The 18,702-nt window shown below is 36.7% G+C and overlaps 3 protein-coding genes and 1 long non-coding RNA gene across 6 annotated transcripts in view; 3 read left to right on the top strand and 1 right to left on the bottom strand.

Moving 5' to 3' along the window:
* Window positions 1-1,598: 1,598 nt before the first annotated feature.
* Window positions 1,599-4,339, top strand: zgc:172106 (uncharacterized protein LOC100136844 homolog). Its single transcript, XM_051704094.1, has 9 exons — window positions 1,599-1,816; window positions 2,023-2,066; window positions 2,267-2,611; window positions 2,715-2,963; window positions 3,073-3,336; window positions 3,479-3,569; window positions 3,657-3,714; window positions 3,812-3,883; window positions 3,976-4,339. Exons 2-9 carry the CDS (start codon window positions 2,024-2,026, stop codon window positions 4,048-4,050), a joined length of 1,197 nt encoding a protein of 398 aa, XP_051560054.1. The 5' UTR covers window positions 1,599-1,816; window position 2,023; the 3' UTR covers window positions 4,051-4,339.
* Window positions 4,340-6,436: 2,097 nt separating this feature from the next.
* LOC127444618 (B-cell receptor CD22-like) lies at window positions 6,437-10,515 on the top strand. 3 transcript variants are annotated; one of them, XM_051704093.1, is made up of 9 exons: window positions 6,437-6,591; window positions 6,798-6,841; window positions 7,042-7,386; window positions 8,470-8,718; window positions 8,891-9,091; window positions 9,234-9,324; window positions 9,412-9,469; window positions 9,567-9,638; window positions 9,738-10,515. In XM_051704093.1, exons 2-9 carry the CDS (start codon window positions 6,799-6,801, stop codon window positions 9,810-9,812), a joined length of 1,134 nt encoding a protein of 377 aa, XP_051560053.1. In that variant the 5' UTR covers window positions 6,437-6,591; window position 6,798; the 3' UTR covers window positions 9,813-10,515. The 3 variants fall into 3 exon arrangements, with proteins under 3 accessions (XP_051560053.1, XP_051560052.1, XP_051560051.1); XM_051704092.1 differs by having other exon boundaries at window positions 6,445-6,591; window positions 8,828-9,091; window positions 9,237-9,324; XM_051704091.1 differs by having other exon boundaries at window positions 6,470-6,591; window positions 8,828-9,091.
* A 4,232-nt stretch (window positions 10,516-14,747) lies between these two features.
* LOC127444622 (uncharacterized) lies at window positions 14,748-16,249 on the bottom strand. Its single transcript, XR_007897858.1, has 4 exons — window positions 16,036-16,249; window positions 15,437-15,510; window positions 15,048-15,331; window positions 14,748-14,954 (listed from the first exon to the last, which is right to left on the bottom strand). It is a non-coding gene; the product is annotated as an uncharacterized LOC127444622 (long non-coding RNA).
* A 1,526-nt stretch (window positions 16,250-17,775) lies between these two features.
* Window positions 17,776-18,702, top strand: part of LOC127444803 (B-cell receptor CD22-like) — a 28,007-nt gene continuing 27,080 nt past the window's right edge. Inside the window, exon 1 of the mRNA XM_051704345.1 lies at window positions 17,776-18,049. The gene's annotated coding sequence lies outside the window, so the exon portion shown is untranslated. The remainder of the gene's footprint in view (window positions 18,050-18,702) is intronic.

Consider the following 18,702-nt stretch of genomic DNA (forward strand, 5'->3'; position numbering starts at 1 on the left):
GTCTTTTTAATTCTGCATGATTTCAGTGTGCTCTTATTAGAAAGAATCTCTTCAATTTCATGAGTTCACCTGCCCATATAATCTTTGAGTGATAAACAGTAAACGTATGTGACTTGCTGTCTGCAAAGGAGGAGCTCGAATTTACCCCTCTAAGGGACTACTTTAAGGGATACATAGTTCACCCAAAAATGAAAATTCTCTCATCATTTACTCACCCTCATGCCATTCCAGATGTGTATGACTTTTTTAATTCTGCAGAGCACAAATGAAGATTTTTTGAATAATTGATCAGCTCTGTTGGTCCATACAATGCAAGTGAATGGCGACCAAAACTTTGAAGCTCCAAAATCCACATAAGGGCAACATAAAAGTACTCCAGACGACTCCAGTGGTTAAATCCATGTCTTCTGAAGCAATATGATATGTGTGGGTGAGAAATCTTTATTTAAGTCCTTTTTTTTTACAGCAAATCTACACTTTCACTTCCACATTCAGTCACCTACTGGTTGGTGCTTTTCAAAGGTGGAGATTTATAATAAAAAAGGACTTAAATGGGGCCTGAATAGCTCAGCGAGTATTGACACTGACTACTACCCCTGGAGTCACTAGTTCGAATCCAGGGCATGCTGAGTGACTCCAGCAGGTCTCCTAAGCAATTAAATTGGCCCGGTTGCTAGGGAGGGTAGAGTCACATGGGGTAACCTCCTCGTGGTCGCTATAATGTGGTTCTCGCTCTCGGTGGGGCACATGGTGAGTTGTGCGTGGATGCCGCGGTGAATAGCTTGAAGCCTCCACATGCGCTATGACTCTACAGTAACACGCTCAACAAGCCACGTAATAAGATGCCGGATTGACGGTCTCAGATGTGGAGGCAACTGAGATTCGTCCTCCGCCACCCAGATTGAGGTGAGTCACTACAACACCACGAGGACCTAGAGCGCATTGGGAATTGGGCATTCCAAATTGGGGAGACAAGGGGGGAGAAAAAAAAGGATTTAAATATTGATCTGTTTCTCACTCACACCTATCATATCACTTCTGAAGACATGGATTAAACCACTGGAGTCATATGGATTACTTTTATGCTGCCTTTATGTGCTTTATTGGAGCTTCAAGAGTTCTGGTCACCATTCACTTGCATTGTATGGACCTACAGATCTGAAATATTCTTTTAAAAATCTTCTTTTGAGTTCTGCAGAAGAAAGAAAGTTATACTCATCTGGGATGGTATGAGGGTGAATAAATGATGAGAGAATTTTAATTTTTTGGGAGAACTATCCCTTTAAAATATGGAGGAAGCTAAGGACAGGAACTCTAAGAAGATTGAGGATGGAGATGGATGCTGGAAAGACTGTCACTAGAGTGAGTTAAGCGGTGGTTTATATAATCTGCAGCCTGCAATTTGATTGGCAGATTAGATGAGCAAACTCCTCCTGAACTTTGTTTTGAAAACTCAGTTGATCTGCTGCCTCTGTGTCTGTCTGAATGAATGAATGCAACACAGATTCAGTTATATTTAATTGACTCCGAGGAATTTAGTTTGTACATTTTTCACTAGGATTTGTTGAATCATTCAGTTTAATATACATTATGTGATTTCCTTTTATCTAGTGTTTGTGTAAGTTTTCAAAGTTATTAAGACTTTCAAAGTCTCACGCTGGACATCTTCACTTGTGTCATGTGACTGAAGGATAATTCTTGCAGTTTGAAATAGGAAGTAAAGAGAGACAGGATGTGTATTAGTTTCTCCACTGCATGTTGATCATCTCTCATTCTCAACATGACATCTGAACACGGCAGATTACAATAAAGCAAGGTAAGAATTAGTTTAAATTGGATTAATCTACAGTTAAAAACAGTATATATAAAATACTTGAAATAAAATTGAATTATTTAAATATGTTAAAATGTATGTGTATGTGAATAACTGTTATAAATATGAGTCCTGTTTTTTATGTTGTTATTTGATCCCTTGAAAAAACATATTTGAGCCATTTAAAATATCATCTTACTGTCTTGTAGGATGTTTCGTCTTTCCTCTCTGATCTTTCTGCTTGTGATTCCCGGTGAGTCTGAACTAAATCTTATTTATAAAACTTATAGTGAAGAAACAATTTACTGTCAAACTCTAAAATGTGTCAGTCAGGAAGTTTTGTAATTACTTCTGTTTTTAAGTACAGTGTAATGTCTGTGATGGAGATGTGTTGTAATTGCAGTGCTTGTAGTTTTCCAGATCCGTAGTTTTCATCTGTTTGATGTTTCTCAGGCATTTGTGGCCAAACTTGGAATGTGAAGTACAAAAATCTTAACATATGCGCTCTGAAGGGATCAACAACACATCTATCAGGCAGTTATACACACCCAAATGGTCTCACTGTGACAAAGATATTTTGGACCACAAATCCAGTTTCTGAAAAAGAGCAAACTGATTTGTCTGATAATCCACATTACAAAGACAGGATTGAGTACTTCCTGAATAAAGACCAAATCTTCTTTCTCAAACTGAGTAACGTGACAGATCAGGATGAAAGTATGTACTGCATCAAAATCCAAACAAATGTGAAAGATCAAAGATGGCTGGGTTATCCTTGTATTGACCTCAAAGTGACAGGTAAAGTAAAACTACCACACTTCACATGAATGACAAGTATTTATAATTGAATATGTACATAATGTCTGAACATACATGAAGTGTGACTTTTCTTTTTATCCAGATCTCAGAGTGGAGATTCCTGAAGAGGTCATAGAGGGAAATTCAGCTGTTTTAGTTTGTAAGACCACCTGCAACCTCGGAAACCGTGCTAATTATAACTGGTACAAGAACAGCAAACCTTTCTCAGGATCTCTCAGTACAAATGAACTCTTGTTGCAGTCAGTCAGCAGTGATGATACAGGAAACTACAGCTGTGCAGTGACACAACATGAACATCTCCCATCTCCTGCGGTCACTCTCTCTGTCAGATGTGAGAAAAACTCATTCAAATTCAACACTAGACAAGTGATGAAGTATTGGAGAGTAAGACTTTATTATTATTATTATTATTATTATTATTATTATTATTGTTATTTTAGATTCTCCAAAGAAAGTCTCAGTGTCCATCAGTGGATCAGGTGAAATAGTTTTGTTTGATTCAGTGACTTTGACCTGCAGCAGTGATTCAAACCCACCTGTTCTGAACTACACCTGGTTTAAGGAGAATGAAACCTCATCTGTTGGATCTGGACAGAGTTACAGCATCTCCAACTTTAATTCCAGTCACAGTGGACAGTTTTACTGTGTGGCTCAGAATGAACATGGATCTCAGAGATCAGCAGCTGTCTCAGTCACTGTTGCAGGTAAAACTCAGTTAGTGTGCAACTCAAGGCAGTTTTGAAAGTGATTGGCTATATATAGTCAGGTTCTCTAAATGAAGTACTGGTCTGAGAACAGTTCTTCACAATCTCTCTTTTTCTATCTCTCCTCTGCTCTGCATGGAAGAAGGAAAAACCCCAGTTTTGACAGTAGTCATTTCTGCTGCTTTTCTTGCTTTTATGGTACTGATGGTTGCCATCGCGCTGCTTATAAGGAGGTGAGAATTTAGAGGAAGCCAATTTTGATTTATTTTGAGTCCAATACACATGTGCATATTCCATTTCTTTAACTGACTGTTTGACAGGAAAAGAGTTTCTCCATCAGAAGAGCAAAACAACAGAGGATTACAACACAATGAAAAGGTGCAGAAATCTTCTCATGTACTTTCTCATTTGTGATCCATCAATTTTGGAGGGATAATTGATAATTTGGAGGGATAATCATCATTCTGTGTCTCAGATCGAGTCTCCTGAGGGAACCTACATGACCCTTGACCCCATGTCCAGATGCTCGGATTATGACACACTGCATGTGAGTTATTCTGCAGTGTTTGTTTGGCCATGTGGAAGATATAATATGATTTCTAGGTTGTGTTGTTTATGTTCACTCTTTCTGTCCTCTAGAACGTAAAGAGATCCTGCAGTAATACAGGCGACCCTGAAGTTCAGGAACCAACATATTATAACACAGACAATTAAATATTCCACCTCTTTCATTTTCCTTTATTAAGTTAAACTCATTTTACAGCATCATGTTGATTACCACAAAAAGGTATTTCAACTCATCCTGCCTTTTCTTTAAAAAGGAACAATCTGAGATCCAGTGATATATAACTCTGAACTCTTAGCTTGACTCCTGTGAGCTCTATTTTCATCTTTGCAACTTTCAGAAGCATCGCATTGCTTGCATTTATTGGTTGTATGCAGTAATATACAAATATGTTCTGTATTGTTGAGAATTTGATCTATAAACTTTGATTTGACTTCACCTGTTACAGATGTTTGTTACAGAGTATCTCCATATATTTATTGCTAAATTATAAAATAATATGAGTGTGTTTTGTGTTCATGTGATTACACGTACTTGCCTGTAGATGTGGTGTCAGGTTTTTGAGAGCTGAATTCTGTTGAGGTGTTGAGTGAAGTTGCTGTCCGAGGTGACGCTGATTCTGTATTTTACTCTTCAGTGACATGTAGAGAGGTTTGAGACGTCATTTATTAGAAAATAAAAGCTTTTGACTTTGTGACATACTCCTTAAAGTATATATACAAGTCATATCTAATATTGCAACTTTGTTGTCATGGCAATGAAACCCTTTAACAAGTGGATGTAACTTTTCATAGATAAGGTTAGCGAGCGAATTTATCACTTCATGTACAGAGGATGGACAGAAGTTTTCTGTTCTTCACTGCTGTGTGAATGTTGTGTTGTCTTTTTAATTCTGCATGATTTCAGTGTGCTCTTATTAGAAAGAATCTCTTCAATTTCATGAGTTCACCTGCCCATATAATCTTTGAGTGATAAACAGTAAACGTATGTGACTTGCTGTCTGCAAAGGAGGAGCTCGAATTTACCCCTCTAAGGGACTACTTTAAGGGATACATAGTTCACCCAAAAATGAAAATTCTCTCATCATTTACTCACCCTCATGCCATTCCAGATGTGTATGACTTTTTTAATTCTGCAGAGCACAAATGAAGATTTTTTGAATAATTGATCAGCTCTGTTGGTCCATACAATGCAAGTGAATGGCGACCAAAACTTTGAAGCTCCAAAATCCACATAAGGGCAACATAAAAGTACTCCAGACGACTCCAGTGGTTAAATCCATGTCTTCTGAAGCAATATGATATGTGTGGGTGAGAAATCTTTATTTAAGTCCTTTTTTTTTACAGCAAATCTACACTTTCACTTCCACATTCAGTCACCTACTGGTTGGTGCTTTTCAAAGGTTGAGATTTATAATAAAAAAGGACTTAAATGGGGCCTGAATAGCTTAGTGAGTATTGACACTGACTACTACCCCTGGAGTCACTAGTTCGAATCCAGGGCATGCTGAGTGACTCCAGCAGGTCTCCTAAGCAATTAAATTGGCCCGGTTGCTAGGGAGGGTAGAGTCACATGGGGTAACCTCCTCGTGGTCGCTATAATGTGGTTCTCGCTCTCGGTGGGGCACATGGTGAGTTGTGCGTGGATGCCGCGGTGAATAGCGTGAACCCTCCACACGCGCTATGACTCTACAGTAACACGCTCAACAAGCCACGTGATAAGATGCCGGATTGACGGTCTCAGATGTGGAGGCAACTGAGATTCGTCCTCCGCCACCCGGATTGAGGTGAGTCACTACACCACCACGAGGACCTAGAGCGCATTTGGAATTGGGCATTCCAAATTGGGGAGACAAGGGGGGAGAAAAAAAAGGATTTAAATATTGATCTGTTTCTCACTCACACCTATCATATCACTTCTGAAGACATGGATTAAACCACTGGAGTCATATGGATTACTTTTATGCTGCCTTTATGTGCTTTATTGGAGCTTCAAGAGTTCTGGTCACCATTCACTTGCATTGTATGGACCTACAGATCTGAAATATTCTTTTAAAAATCTTCTTTTGAGTTCTGCAGAAGAAAGAAAGTTATACTCATCTGGGATGGTATGAGGGTGAATAAATGATGAGAGAATTTTAATTTTTTGGGAGAACTATCCCTTTAAAATATGGAGGAAGCTAAGGGCAGGAACTCTAAGAAGATTGAGGATGGAGATGGATGCTGGAAAGACTGTCACTAGAGTGAGTTAAGCAGCGGCTTATATAATCTGCAGCCTGCAATTTGATTGGCAGATTAGATGAGCAAACTCCTCCTGAACTTTGTTTTGAAAACTCAGTTGATCTGCTGCCTCTGTGTCTGTCTGAATGAATGAATGCAACACAGATTCAGTTATATTTAATTGACTCCGAGGAATTTAGTTTATACATTTTTCACTAGGATTTGTTGAATCATTCAATTGAATATACATTATGTGATTTCCTTTTATCTAGTGTTTGTGTAAGTTTTCAAAGTTATTAAGACTTTCAAACACTGGACATCTTCACTTGTGTCATGTGACTGAAGGATAATTCTTGCAGTTTGAAATAGGAAGTAAAGAGAGACAGGATGTGTATTAGTTTCTCCACTGCATGTTGATCATCTCTCATTCTCAACATGACATCTGAACACGGCAGATTACAATAAAGCAAGGTAAGAATTAGTTTAAATTGGATTAATCTACAGTTAAAAACAGTATATATAAAATACTTGAAATAAAATTGAATTATTTAAATATGTTAAAATGTATGTGTATGTGAATAACTGTTATAAATATGAGTCCTGTTTTTTATGTTGTTATTTGATCCCTTGAAAAAACATATTTGAGCCATTTAAAATATCATCTTACTGTCTTGTAGGATGTTTCGTCTTTCCTCTCTGATCTTTCTGCTTGTGATTCCCGGTGAGTCTGAACTAAATCTTATTTATAAAACTTATAGTGAAGAAACAATTTACTGTCAAACTCTAAAATGTGTCAGTCAGGAAGTTTTGTAATTACTTCTGTTTTTAAGTACAGTGTAATGTCTGTGATGGAGATGTGTTGTAATTGCAGTGCTTGTAGTTTTCCAGATCCGTAGTTTTCATCTGTTTGATGTTTCTCAGGCATTTGTGGCCAAACTTGGAATGTGAAGTACAAAAATCTTAACATATGCGCTCTGAAGGGATCAACAACACTTCTATCAGGCAGTTATACACACCCAAATGGTCTCACTGTGACAAAGACATTTTGGACCACAAATCCAGATAAAGGCGATGATGCACCTGATCTGTTTGATGATCCACATTACAAAGGCAGGACTGTGTACTCTCTGAGTAAAGCTCAAACATTCTACCTCAAACTGAGTAATGTGACAGATAAGGATGAAAGAATATACTGTTTAAACATCTTGACAAATGTGGAAAATGACAGCTGGATGGGTTTTCCTTGTGTTTACCTTCAAGTCACAGGTACAGTAAAAGTACCCCATTCTCATGAGAAATATAGGACTTCTTTCATCAGCATCAGCACAGCTGTGGTTCGGCCTGCACCCTTGTGCCACAGTTAATCACAGCCTTACTGATTTAGGGCCATACAGCATGATTGCGAGTGTGATATTGCTTTTATATAACAGTTCAACGAACAAGTAAATACAAAAATTAGGAAAAATTAAGGACTGTCACAAAAAAATGCGCTTGTGCATGGAACTACTTTCTTACAACATGGAAAAGATGCGCACAAGTAACAAGTCATTGGAGAAACAAGTGTGTGTGTGTGTGTGTGTGTTTGTGTTTGAGAGAGAGAGAGTGCAAGTGAGTGAGAGGGAGCAAATGAGCTTGTGCGACTACCTGCGACTGTTGCAGATTCCAAGAATTAGTGTAGTGTTAGTCACTGAAGATAACAGAATTCTGGTCAAATACATCCTATTTTCTCTGTGTAAAAATTGCCATCAGAGCGGGGGTCCTTCCTGAGTATTTTGCGATAGCTGGTGCTTAAGAGTCATTCACTATAGAAAACGTTCTCTCCTCCGCCTTGTTGAATATTTACATCTCCTTCCAACTCGGAAACTCCGGTATCAATTAAGTGCCTTGAATATGTTTTTGATTACTCCATCTGTTGTGTCTCTCAGCTGTGATAAATCTTAATGCTGAAACTGTTAGTTTAACTGTATTTCCCAGCTGTATTGTTATGGTCGTAAACCGAGCGATCATGGAGAGAAAGACGATGACTTCAAAGAAACCGCTCGCTGAGTGACATGCGCTGACTCAATGCACGTCAAACTTAACTGGCTCATAACACGTAATAATGGTTTTTAGTAAAAGACACACATCTAGATCTTTACACATGTGCCCTGCTCTTACACTTTAGTTTAGAACAGCACGAAAACAAGCAGAGTGATAGAAACAGTGAAGCATCCCTGTGCTGATGTTCTAAGACATCAGTACTCATGGAACCTGTCTCTTCCAATCAGATTCGAGGACTGAAACTTACTGTTAATTGAATATAAATGTAGGCTATATGTTAATTTAAACATTTTCCCGCTTTCATTTCAGATCTCAGAGTGGAGATTCCTCAAGAGGTCATAGAGAGAAATTCAGCTTTGTTATTTTGTGAGACCAGCTGCAACCTAGGAAACAGTGCTAATTATAACTGGTACAAGAACAGCAAACCTTTCTCAGGATCTCTCAGTACAAATGAACTCTTGTTGCAGTCAGTCAGCAGTGATGATACAGGAAACTACAGCTGTGCAGTGACACAACATGAACATCTCCCATCTCCTGCGGTCACTCTCTCTGTCAGATGTGAGAAAAACTCATTCAAATTCAACACTAGACAAGTGATGAAGTATTGGAGAGTAAGACTTTATTATTATTATTATTATTATTATTATTATTATTATTGTTATTTTAGATCCTCCAAAGAAAGTCTCAGTGTCCATCAGTGGATCAGGTGAAATAGTTTTGTTTGATTCAGTGACTCTGACCTGCAGCAGTGATTCAAACCCACCTGTTCTGAACTACACCTGGTTTAAGGAGAATGAAACCTCATCTGTTGGATCTGGACAGAGTTACAGCATCTCCAACTTTAATTCCAGTCACAGTGGACAGTTTTACTGTGTGGCTCAGAATGAACATGGATCTCAGAGATCAGCAGCTGTCTCAGTCACTGTTGCAGGTAAAACTCAGTTAGTGTGCAACTCAAGGCAGTTTTGAAAGTGATTGGCTATTTATAGTCAGGTTCTCTAAATGAAGTACTGGTCTGAGAACAGTTCTTCTCAATCTCTCTTTTTCTATCTCTCCTCTGCTCTGCATGGAAGAAGGAAAAACCCCAGTTTTGACAGTAGTCATTTCTGCTGCTTTTCTTGCTTTTATGGTACTGATGGTTGCCATCGCGCTGCTTATAAGGAGGTGAGAATTTAGAGGAAGCCAATTTTGATTTATTTTGAGTCCAATACACATGTGCATATTCCATTTCTTTAACTGACTGTTTGACAGGAAAAGAGTTTCTCCATCAGAAGAGCAAAACAACAGAGGATTACAACACAATGAAAAGGTGCAGAAATCTTCTCATGTACTTTCTCATTTGTGATCCATCAATTTTGGAGGGATAATTGATAATTTGGAGGGATAATCATCATTCTGTGTCTCAGATCGAGTCTCCTGAGGGAAACTACATGACCCTTGACCCCATGTCCAGATGCTCGGATTACGACACAGTGCATGTGAGTTAGTTGTTGTTGTTGTTTTGGTGTTTTGGGCCAGTTGGAAGTTGTAATATGAAATTTGTTGTGATGTGTATGTTCACTCTTTCTCTCCTCTAGAACGTGAAGAGATCCTGCAGTAACACAGACGACACTGAATCTCAGGATCCAACATATTATAACATTAACAATTAAATATGTTACAGTATGTAGCATGGATCTATTAGGTCTTAATAGATCTGTAAATCTGGTAGTTATGTCTGTCTGCTGTCATAAGTAAGCTTTTGTTGAATTACAGTTTTTACCACTTGTGATCTTTAGGTTTACAATTGAATAACTCTTGTGAGGAGATAAATTGTTTATTCCACTTGATAACAATGTAAAGGACATGCACTCTTTTAAGTAGTGACAGTGCAAATCCTGAGCAGTATAATACGCAAGCTCACAGTTCATAGATATTGTTCAAAGTTATTTTGACTCCCTACTGTACAGTTGTTTTTTATTACAGATTTTTGAATTTGTTCATTGCTGATTTTCATTATCTAAATTCTACACTTTGCAAATGGATCCTTATCTTCTTTTTTACTCAAATTTGCTAGAATAATTTTCTGAACTGAACTTGAAAGGAACCGTACAGAACATACAGAACCCAGAGTGACAAGCCTATTGTCCTACATTAAAGCAGCGAAACGCTGAGTGACTCAACACAACAGAAATGTAATGACATGAACTTTCCTCCAGATGATGTGTCAGGTTGTTGAGAAATGAATCCAGCAGAGGTGTGAAGTGAAGTCGCTGTCCGAGGTGCTGATTATAAACTGTAATGTTTATTAAAAAGTTTTTTACTTGTGAGACAAGCTCATGCTATATACAAAATAAATGACTGCTTTTATCTGTATTTGATGTAATCTCTTTTTCAACCCAAGGAAGCTAAACATTACTTGGTAATAAACATTGGTATAAACACTTTGTTACATATACAATATTGGTATAAGCACTTTGTTACATTGGTATACAACATTGGTATAAGCGCTTTGTTACATTGGTATACAACATTGGTATAAGCACTTTGTTACATTGGTATACAGCATTGGTATAAGCGCTTCGTTACATTGCTATACAACATTGGTATAAGCGCTTTGTTACAATGATATACAACATTGGTATAAGCGCTTTGTTACAATGATATACAACATTGGTATAAGCGTTTTGTTACATTGGTATACAACATTGGTATAAGCGCTTTGTTATATTGGTATACAACATTGGTAAAAGCACTTTATTACATTGGTATATAACACTGGTATAAGCACTATGTTATTTTGGCATACAACATTGGTATAAGCGCTTTGTTATATTGGATATACAACATTGGTATAAGCACTTTGTTATATTGGTATACAACATTGAGATAAGTGCTTTGTTACATTGGTATACAACAATGGTATAAGCGCTTTGTTATATTGGTATACAGCATTGATATAAGTGCTTTGTTACATTGGTATACAACATTGGTATAAGTGCTTTGTTATATTGGTATACAACATTGGTATAAGCGCTTTGTTATATTGGTATACAGCATTGGTATAAGTGCTTTGTTACATTGGTATACAACACTGGTATAAGCGCTTTGTTACAATGGTATACAACAATGGTATAAGCGCTTTGTTACATTGGTATACAACATTGGTATAAGTGCTTTGTTATATTGGTATACAACATTGGTATAAGTGCTTTGTTATATTGGTATACAACACTGGTATAAGCACTTTGAGTTTAGTGTCAGAAAAGCGCTATATAAATGAAACGTTCATTCATTCATATGCTAGTAATAGAAAGAAAACGAGGAAGAAGGAATTGCATGAAGAAATGTTCTTTACTTCAATGCCACATGTGTTTTATTTTATCAGTCATTTTATTAAGCATGATCTCAGTGTGCTCAAATACTTTAAATTGAAATAAATGTAGTTGCTATCTATGTGTCTGTTCAAATTAAAGCATCACAGATTCAATAGTGAAATTTAATTGACTCCCTTGTCTCCCTGATGCAGTTGAGTTATTTAGTGTAGCTATAGGCTACATTTTCTTAAGCATATGTTGAATCATGTATCTGATTTTTAATATGGGTCTGATGTTGAGGAAATGTTTTTAGTATGCCGTGACTGTAGGAGGAGCATTGGCACTCAGAGAGAGGAAATAAAGAGAGATGGCATGAGTTACCATGTTTTTGACAAACTTAACCTCATAATAGATCAGATCTCATTCCAATATTTGACATTCGAACACTGGAGATTTCACTAAGGCAAGGTAGGACAGTTCTCTGCATATTCTAATAGTGATTAATTGCTGTTTCAATACAATAAAAATAGATTCATTTATGCATGCTTCATAATCAAACTGCTTTCGCTCTGCATTAAATTAGCACTGACCAGGATCTGTTAAATCCATTTACTATTAATTATTTTCAACAAAATGAAAATTATCTTATGTTATTATCTTAATAATCTTGTGCCAATGTGATTTATGGTTAGAAATATGATACCTGTTTTATTTGTTGTTTTCCGACAACTCGCCAATTCACTTCCATTTGTGCAATTTACTTTTTAATGTCTTGCAGGATGTTTCGTCTTCTCTCTCTGATGCTTATGATTCAAGGTAAGACTGTCCACACTGGAGGAACACTTTTCAGTCAGTTTCTACAATTGATCTTTCAGAAAGTTTTGGTAGCAGCCTTTTGCGCTCAAGAGCAGAGCTAATTGTTAATTGTTAGTGTGAGGGTCCGTTCACACTGAAACATGTTTTTATGTCCGTCCGCAAAGTTTTTAATTGTTTCCCTATGTAAACACACGCTATATGGACGTATACAGACATAAGTGGTTTTCATAACAGTTCTCAGCTAATGGGGCTATTTTGCTACTGTTGTGTTTGACAACCGCTTCTGCTCGGTGTCACTTTCAACGTTGCTTTTGAGGGCGGGTTTTTGGAAAAAGGGGGTGTGTTTAATTCAATGGTTTAGTCTCGTTGAAATTCCAGAATGGCTAAAATCGCTAACAGCAAAGCTCCTGTACAAGATGCTGAGAATACAACAATTAAAGATATCCGTCTAGCATTATTTGCATAGGAAACAATGGAAAACATCGCAGACAGACACAAAAATGCATTTGGTGTGAATTGCCGCGTGATGCAGTTTTTTTCAGCGTGTCAAGTTAAAAAGAACGGCAACTTTTAAAAGATGCAAACACTTTTTACAAGTTGAAATCTCATAATTACGGTAATTCCGACATGATGTGAACATACCATAATTCTAAACTAAGCAAAAGCAGGTTCAATTGTTTGTATGGAATACAGTGAAGCATCTCAGAAGTGAACTGGAGTCTTCCACTTGTCCAATCAGGAACTTATTTATATGTCAAAAAGGAAGATGTTTTTTTTAAACAATCAAAAAACCAGTTTACAGTATGTGAGTGGAATGAAAGAGATTTCTCTTTGCTGTTCACATTGTTATATCTATTTTTACTGAATGGGGAAGTGCTCCATGATTCATAATGGCATGTTTTTGTTTTCCGGTCTTCAGTGTTTTCACTCGCACTGTATGGTTTTGAGGATAATATGTTGTTTAGCGTATCAAGGCTGTAAAACATGTGGCTTCATAGTGCCGATACTTTACAGGGTCACAATAACTGTCTTTGAACAGTGCCTGACCAGTTTAAGGAGAAAGTAGATGACATGAAGTGATGGCCTGAGGTTAGATATGTTCATATCATTAACTACTTCGAGTTGTTATGACAGCCAACAACAGCACAAGTTGAGTCTGAACTAATTTGTACCCTAACTAACATTTAAAATGGTTGTTCTCTATTTGGATAGTTAATTTTGGTAGTTTTTAATTTGGTTCTTATGAAGACCAGAATTAGAAAACTGTCCAGCTGCGATCAGAATCATAATGGCACAGCCCAGTGGTTGGGAAGGAAAACTGTCTATTATCACAGCTCCTCTCTGGATTTTCCATTTCCTGCTCCCCACACAAGCAAAGATTGAATCTGCTTGTCCAGTCAGATTAGAGGAGCGGAACTAACTGTCGTCAGCTTCAAAATCTGAATTTCTTGTTTTACATTTCTTATGGGTTTGTGGCCAGACATGGAGTGTGCAACACACAGTCTTTATGAAATGTGCCCTCAAGGGATCAACTATATTTCTACCAGGTAGTTTTAATTTTGGACCATAAATCCATTTGGAGGCAAGAAGAGCACTAATCTGTCTGATGATCCTCATTACAAAGGCAGGGTGGATTATCGAATGCATAAGGACCAAAGCATCTCTCTCAGATTAAGAAATGTGACAGATACGGATGCAAATATACAGTATACTACTTCAGAATCATGACAAATGATGTCACTCAAAACTATCTGGGTTATCCTGGCCTCAAGCTAAAAGTAAACGGTTACAACACTTAACACAAGTGAACGCTTTGACAGATTTTACACTGTTCTTCAATATAAATCAAACATGTTTTCTTTTATTTCAGCATTCAGAATGAAGATTCCTAAAGAGGTCATTAAGGGACATTCAACAGTTTTATAGTTTGTAACACCACCTGTAACTTCACAGAGAGGAGATAATATACCTGGTACAATAACAGCAAACCTTTATCAGGATCACATGAACTCTTGTTGCAGTCAGTCAGCAGTGATGATACAGGAAACTACAGCTGTGCAGTGACACAACATGAACATCTCCCATCTCCTGCGGTCACTCTCTCTGTCAGATGTGAGGAAATATTCAACTTTTGGCAACTTGATATGAGCAAAATTCAGTCCAGACTGTCTAATGTTGGAGTATTGGACTTTAAGAAGTTTACATTTTTCAGATCCACCAAATAAAACATCAGTGTCCATTAATCCATCTACTATAATAGTTTTGGGTGATTCAGTGACTCTGACCTGCAGCAGTGATTCAAACCCACCTGCTCACATCTACACCTGGTTTAAGGAAAAAGAAACCTCATCTGTTGGATCTGGACAGAGTTACAGCATCTCCAACTTTAATTCCAGTCACAGTGGACAGTTTTCTGTGTGGCTCAGAATGAACATGGATCTCAGAAATCAGCAGCTGTACTAGTTACAGGTAAAGGTAAAAACAAAAATCTGTGATTGATGTCTGAGGTTTAGTTTGTAGTTCAAGACACTTTTGAAAGTCATCGACTGTATAGGCATGCAGAGAATTTCGCTGGAGAGTCGTTTCTTGAAATAAAATGTAGTGAAGGTGAGTGCTGAGCATGTAGGGAGTGACAGAGCTTTGTTTAGGCCGATGAAGAGCGATGAATTGCTGCTGGTAGTCCTAAGTACAGGTGATAAATAATTAATTACATATAAAAATTATAATAATATACAAATAATGTACTTTTATACAACAAAAAAATCACACACCCACCAAGTTTCAAGTACTGATCTGGGAACAATTCTTTACAGTCTCTGTTTTTGTCTCTCTTTTCTGCTCTTTGTGAGAGAAGGGAAGCGTCGGGATTTAGTAGTCATTCTCGCTGTTGTCATGCTGTCTGTGGTTCTGATAGGGAGTTTAAAAAAGGGTACGAATTTGAAGGTTTTCTAATGTAATGCGATTTATTTATGTGCAGTCAAAAACATGCATGTGTTCTTGCACAGGAAAAGAGTCTTCATCCGAAGGATTAAATGTTCTGGTCCAGTCTGGTGAAACACCTGCGTAAGAATTATCAAAGTGAGAGATGTAACTTAATCTGTAATTTTTTTAAAATGAAATTTTAGAGCTGTGGTTGAATTAAATTTGCTTGTTATTACAATTACCTGTGTGTAGATGTGGTGTCAGGAGTCCTGTAGAGATGTTGAGTGAAGCTGCTGTCTGAGGTGCTGATTATACACTGTAATACAGAAGATCAGAGTTTCCAACCTTTATGTCAACTGAACCACTGTGAACAAAAATATTTAATATTGCTTGAAGTACCCCTGAGATTTCAAGTAAAGCCAACCTTTTATTAAATATTTCACAACATTGTCCATATAGTTATATTTGCAAATTATACATATATTTCTTATATATTTTTTAAATAACTAGTTAAGCCATCATGTTATTTTTATTTTTTGTTTTAATGTTTAATTTGTATACAGTATTTATTTTTATTCCATTTAATTCAGCATTGTCATTTCTATCACAACCTATCAGTTTGTTATTATATCCCGGTTGAGAAACCCTGCAGTAGACAGTTAAGAGAGTTTTCTATTAAAACAATTACAAGCTTTTGTCTTGTTAGACATACGGAAAAAGGTACATCTATCGCCATCTGCCTCAGTGGCATTTCTAGTCTTTTAGCAGTCTACTCCAACATTAGACTGTCTGGATTGAATTTTGCTCATATCAAGTTGCCAAAAGTTGAATATTTACACACATCTGACATTGAGAGTGACCGGAGGAGATCAACTGGCTTCAACAGGCCAAAGCAGAGACGCTGGTTTTCACATCTTCCATCTTCTGTGTTTGTTTACACAGGATTGAATGTGTTTCTCCCAGTCAGAGGCAGCAGCAGAATAAAAAGCGTGTTTTTTAAAAGTTGTGCTTGTACTCTTAAAACATGGCTCGCATCACCAGAAATGCATCAAAACGATCAAAGACGTCCATCTAGGGCATGTTTACAAAAGACAAACAATTAAAAATAGTGCAGATAGTTGCAAAAACGGTCCAGGATGACTTCAAAACAGCAAGACACAGCACAACTGAATAAAACAGAATGGAGGTCTCCTTTTTAGAGTTATAACTTGACATTGCGTGTTTTAAAAGCAGTGCGAGATGTATGATAACGGTCAAAGCTGTTCATCTAGTGCATGTTTATGCAAAAATCCAGTTAGGCACATAAAGGTGTCCTGTGTAAGTCCCCTTTAGTGTAAATTAATCTCCCATGCCAGGCCCATGTCTCTTTTCTTCAACTGTGTAACTGAGCAGTGAGCACCAGTGGGGGGGGGGGGGGGGGGCAAGGGCGCAGTGATGAATAGGTGAAAAATAGGCATTGATGTCTTGCTGAGGAGGCAGTTATATGCAGATGTATTTGGTCCTTCTGAAGTTTCAAGTTTAACAAATTCCAAATGTGCCATTTTAACAGCCTGGTTTAAATAAATGCTCTTTTTCTATTAATGAGGAAGTTTTTATAGTACAATGACCTCTTATAAGTCAAAAGTTTGAGGAAAGTTTGATTCCTCATGACATGACCCCTTTAATGTTACAAGCATTAAGATCACTGTAAAAAGGTGGTTCCAATCAGTTGTTGCCATTAGGTGCTTGCTTTAACCTTTAAAGCTATATTCAGGCTAATTCATTCATGTTCAGTAATATTTTTACTTGAATGAAATCAGTTAATTTAAATGTTATCACATGAAGAACATTTTTTAAGTAACATGACATGATTGTTTTACAGTGTGAGAAAAATTCCTCAACACCTAAGAAATGTATGTAGTAGTTACAGTCCAATACATCATCAAACCAGAGGCGTAGATTTAGATAGCAATGGAAGGGACATGTCCCAACCAACTTTCAGAAAATCAGAAATGTCCTGACCAACATTTGGGCAATTTTACCACACAGAAAATACTTGAACTTTATACTATGTTTTGATTTTCATTTTAACGACTATTAAATTTCTTAGTATCATTGTTCATTATAAATGATTGTCCTACTTCTTCTGAAGCAGCACATAAATGGCTGTTCATGTGGCACCTGTTACTTTCCTCATTGCTGTTCAATCTTTTTTTATTGAAACAGGCTAATATTTGATATGGTGTGGCATTTTTTTATTACCAACATTTGGAATATTATCCTTCTTGCAAAATGTCCTTATGAACTTTCAAACCAAACCTAAGCCCTTGCATCAAACAAACACAGTTTTACACAAATGTTCTTAATTTTTGTCTTTTAGTATTCTCTGGGAATATTGAAATTGATTTGTTTTGTGAGGGAGTGGCTATGAAGGTTGACTCAGAATGAAAAAGGGAACATTTTATTCTTAAACCAGTCACATTGCAGACATGTTGCGCATTGCTCAAACTATTTCAATGTCAGCATATTCTGAGAAAAGAAGAGGAAGATGAAAAATAGATGGACAAATACAGAATGTTCTGCTTTTCAGTGTCATGTGAATGTAACTTTTAATTTATGCAGTTTCTGCAAGATCTGTTGAATCATGCATCCTGTGGAATATTAATTTTAAATTAAGCATGAACATGCAAAATAGAAGTGTTTAATTGTAAATCTGCACTAATGTACTGTGACTGGAGGAGGAGCTTGCATGTGCTCTCACAGAGAGGAAGACAGGATATGTGTTAACCTGTTAAAGACAAACTTCACAGCATACACTAGACTCTCATGGGAGAAACTCTCCTTCTCATTATATGACATTTAAACACTGCTGGAAGGTAGGACAGTTAACTGCATATTTCAAAATGGATTAATTTACAGATAAAATAGAGTACAATTCAAATTCAGTTGAGCTTATAGATCTGTTTGCATTGCAATATGTTTTTATTTATTAATTTAATTCTCTGAATGTTCAAAAATGTTGTCATTTTTAATTTTTTTTTTACAATCTTCTAAAACACAAGAATTATTGTTATACACAACCGGTCAGAAGTTTTGAAACACTTGACTGAAATGTTTCTCATGATCTTAAAAATCTTTTGATCTGAAGACGTATGTTTAAATGTTTGAAATTAGTTTTGTAGACAAAAATATAATTGTGCCACCATATTAATTTATTTCATTATAAAACTAACATTTAATTAAAATAAAAAAAGTTTTTGAAATGGATGACTTGGACCAAATAATAAAGAAAAGCAGCCAATAAGTGCCCAACATAGATGGGAACTCCTTCAATACTGTTTAAAAAGCATCCCAGGGTGATACCTCAAGAAGTTGGTTGAGAAAATGTCAAGAGTAAGTTTCTGCAAATTCTAGGCAAAGGGTGACTACTTTGAAGATGCTAAAATATAACACAGTTCTGATTTATTTTGGATTTTGTTTAGTCACAACATAATTCCCATAGTTCCATTTGTTATTCCATAGTTTTGAT

This window comes from Myxocyprinus asiaticus, chromosome 8, assembly GCF_019703515.2.
Source record: "Myxocyprinus asiaticus isolate MX2 ecotype Aquarium Trade chromosome 8, UBuf_Myxa_2, whole genome shotgun sequence".
NCBI classification, from domain to species: Eukaryota; Metazoa; Chordata; class Actinopteri; order Cypriniformes; family Catostomidae; genus Myxocyprinus; species Myxocyprinus asiaticus.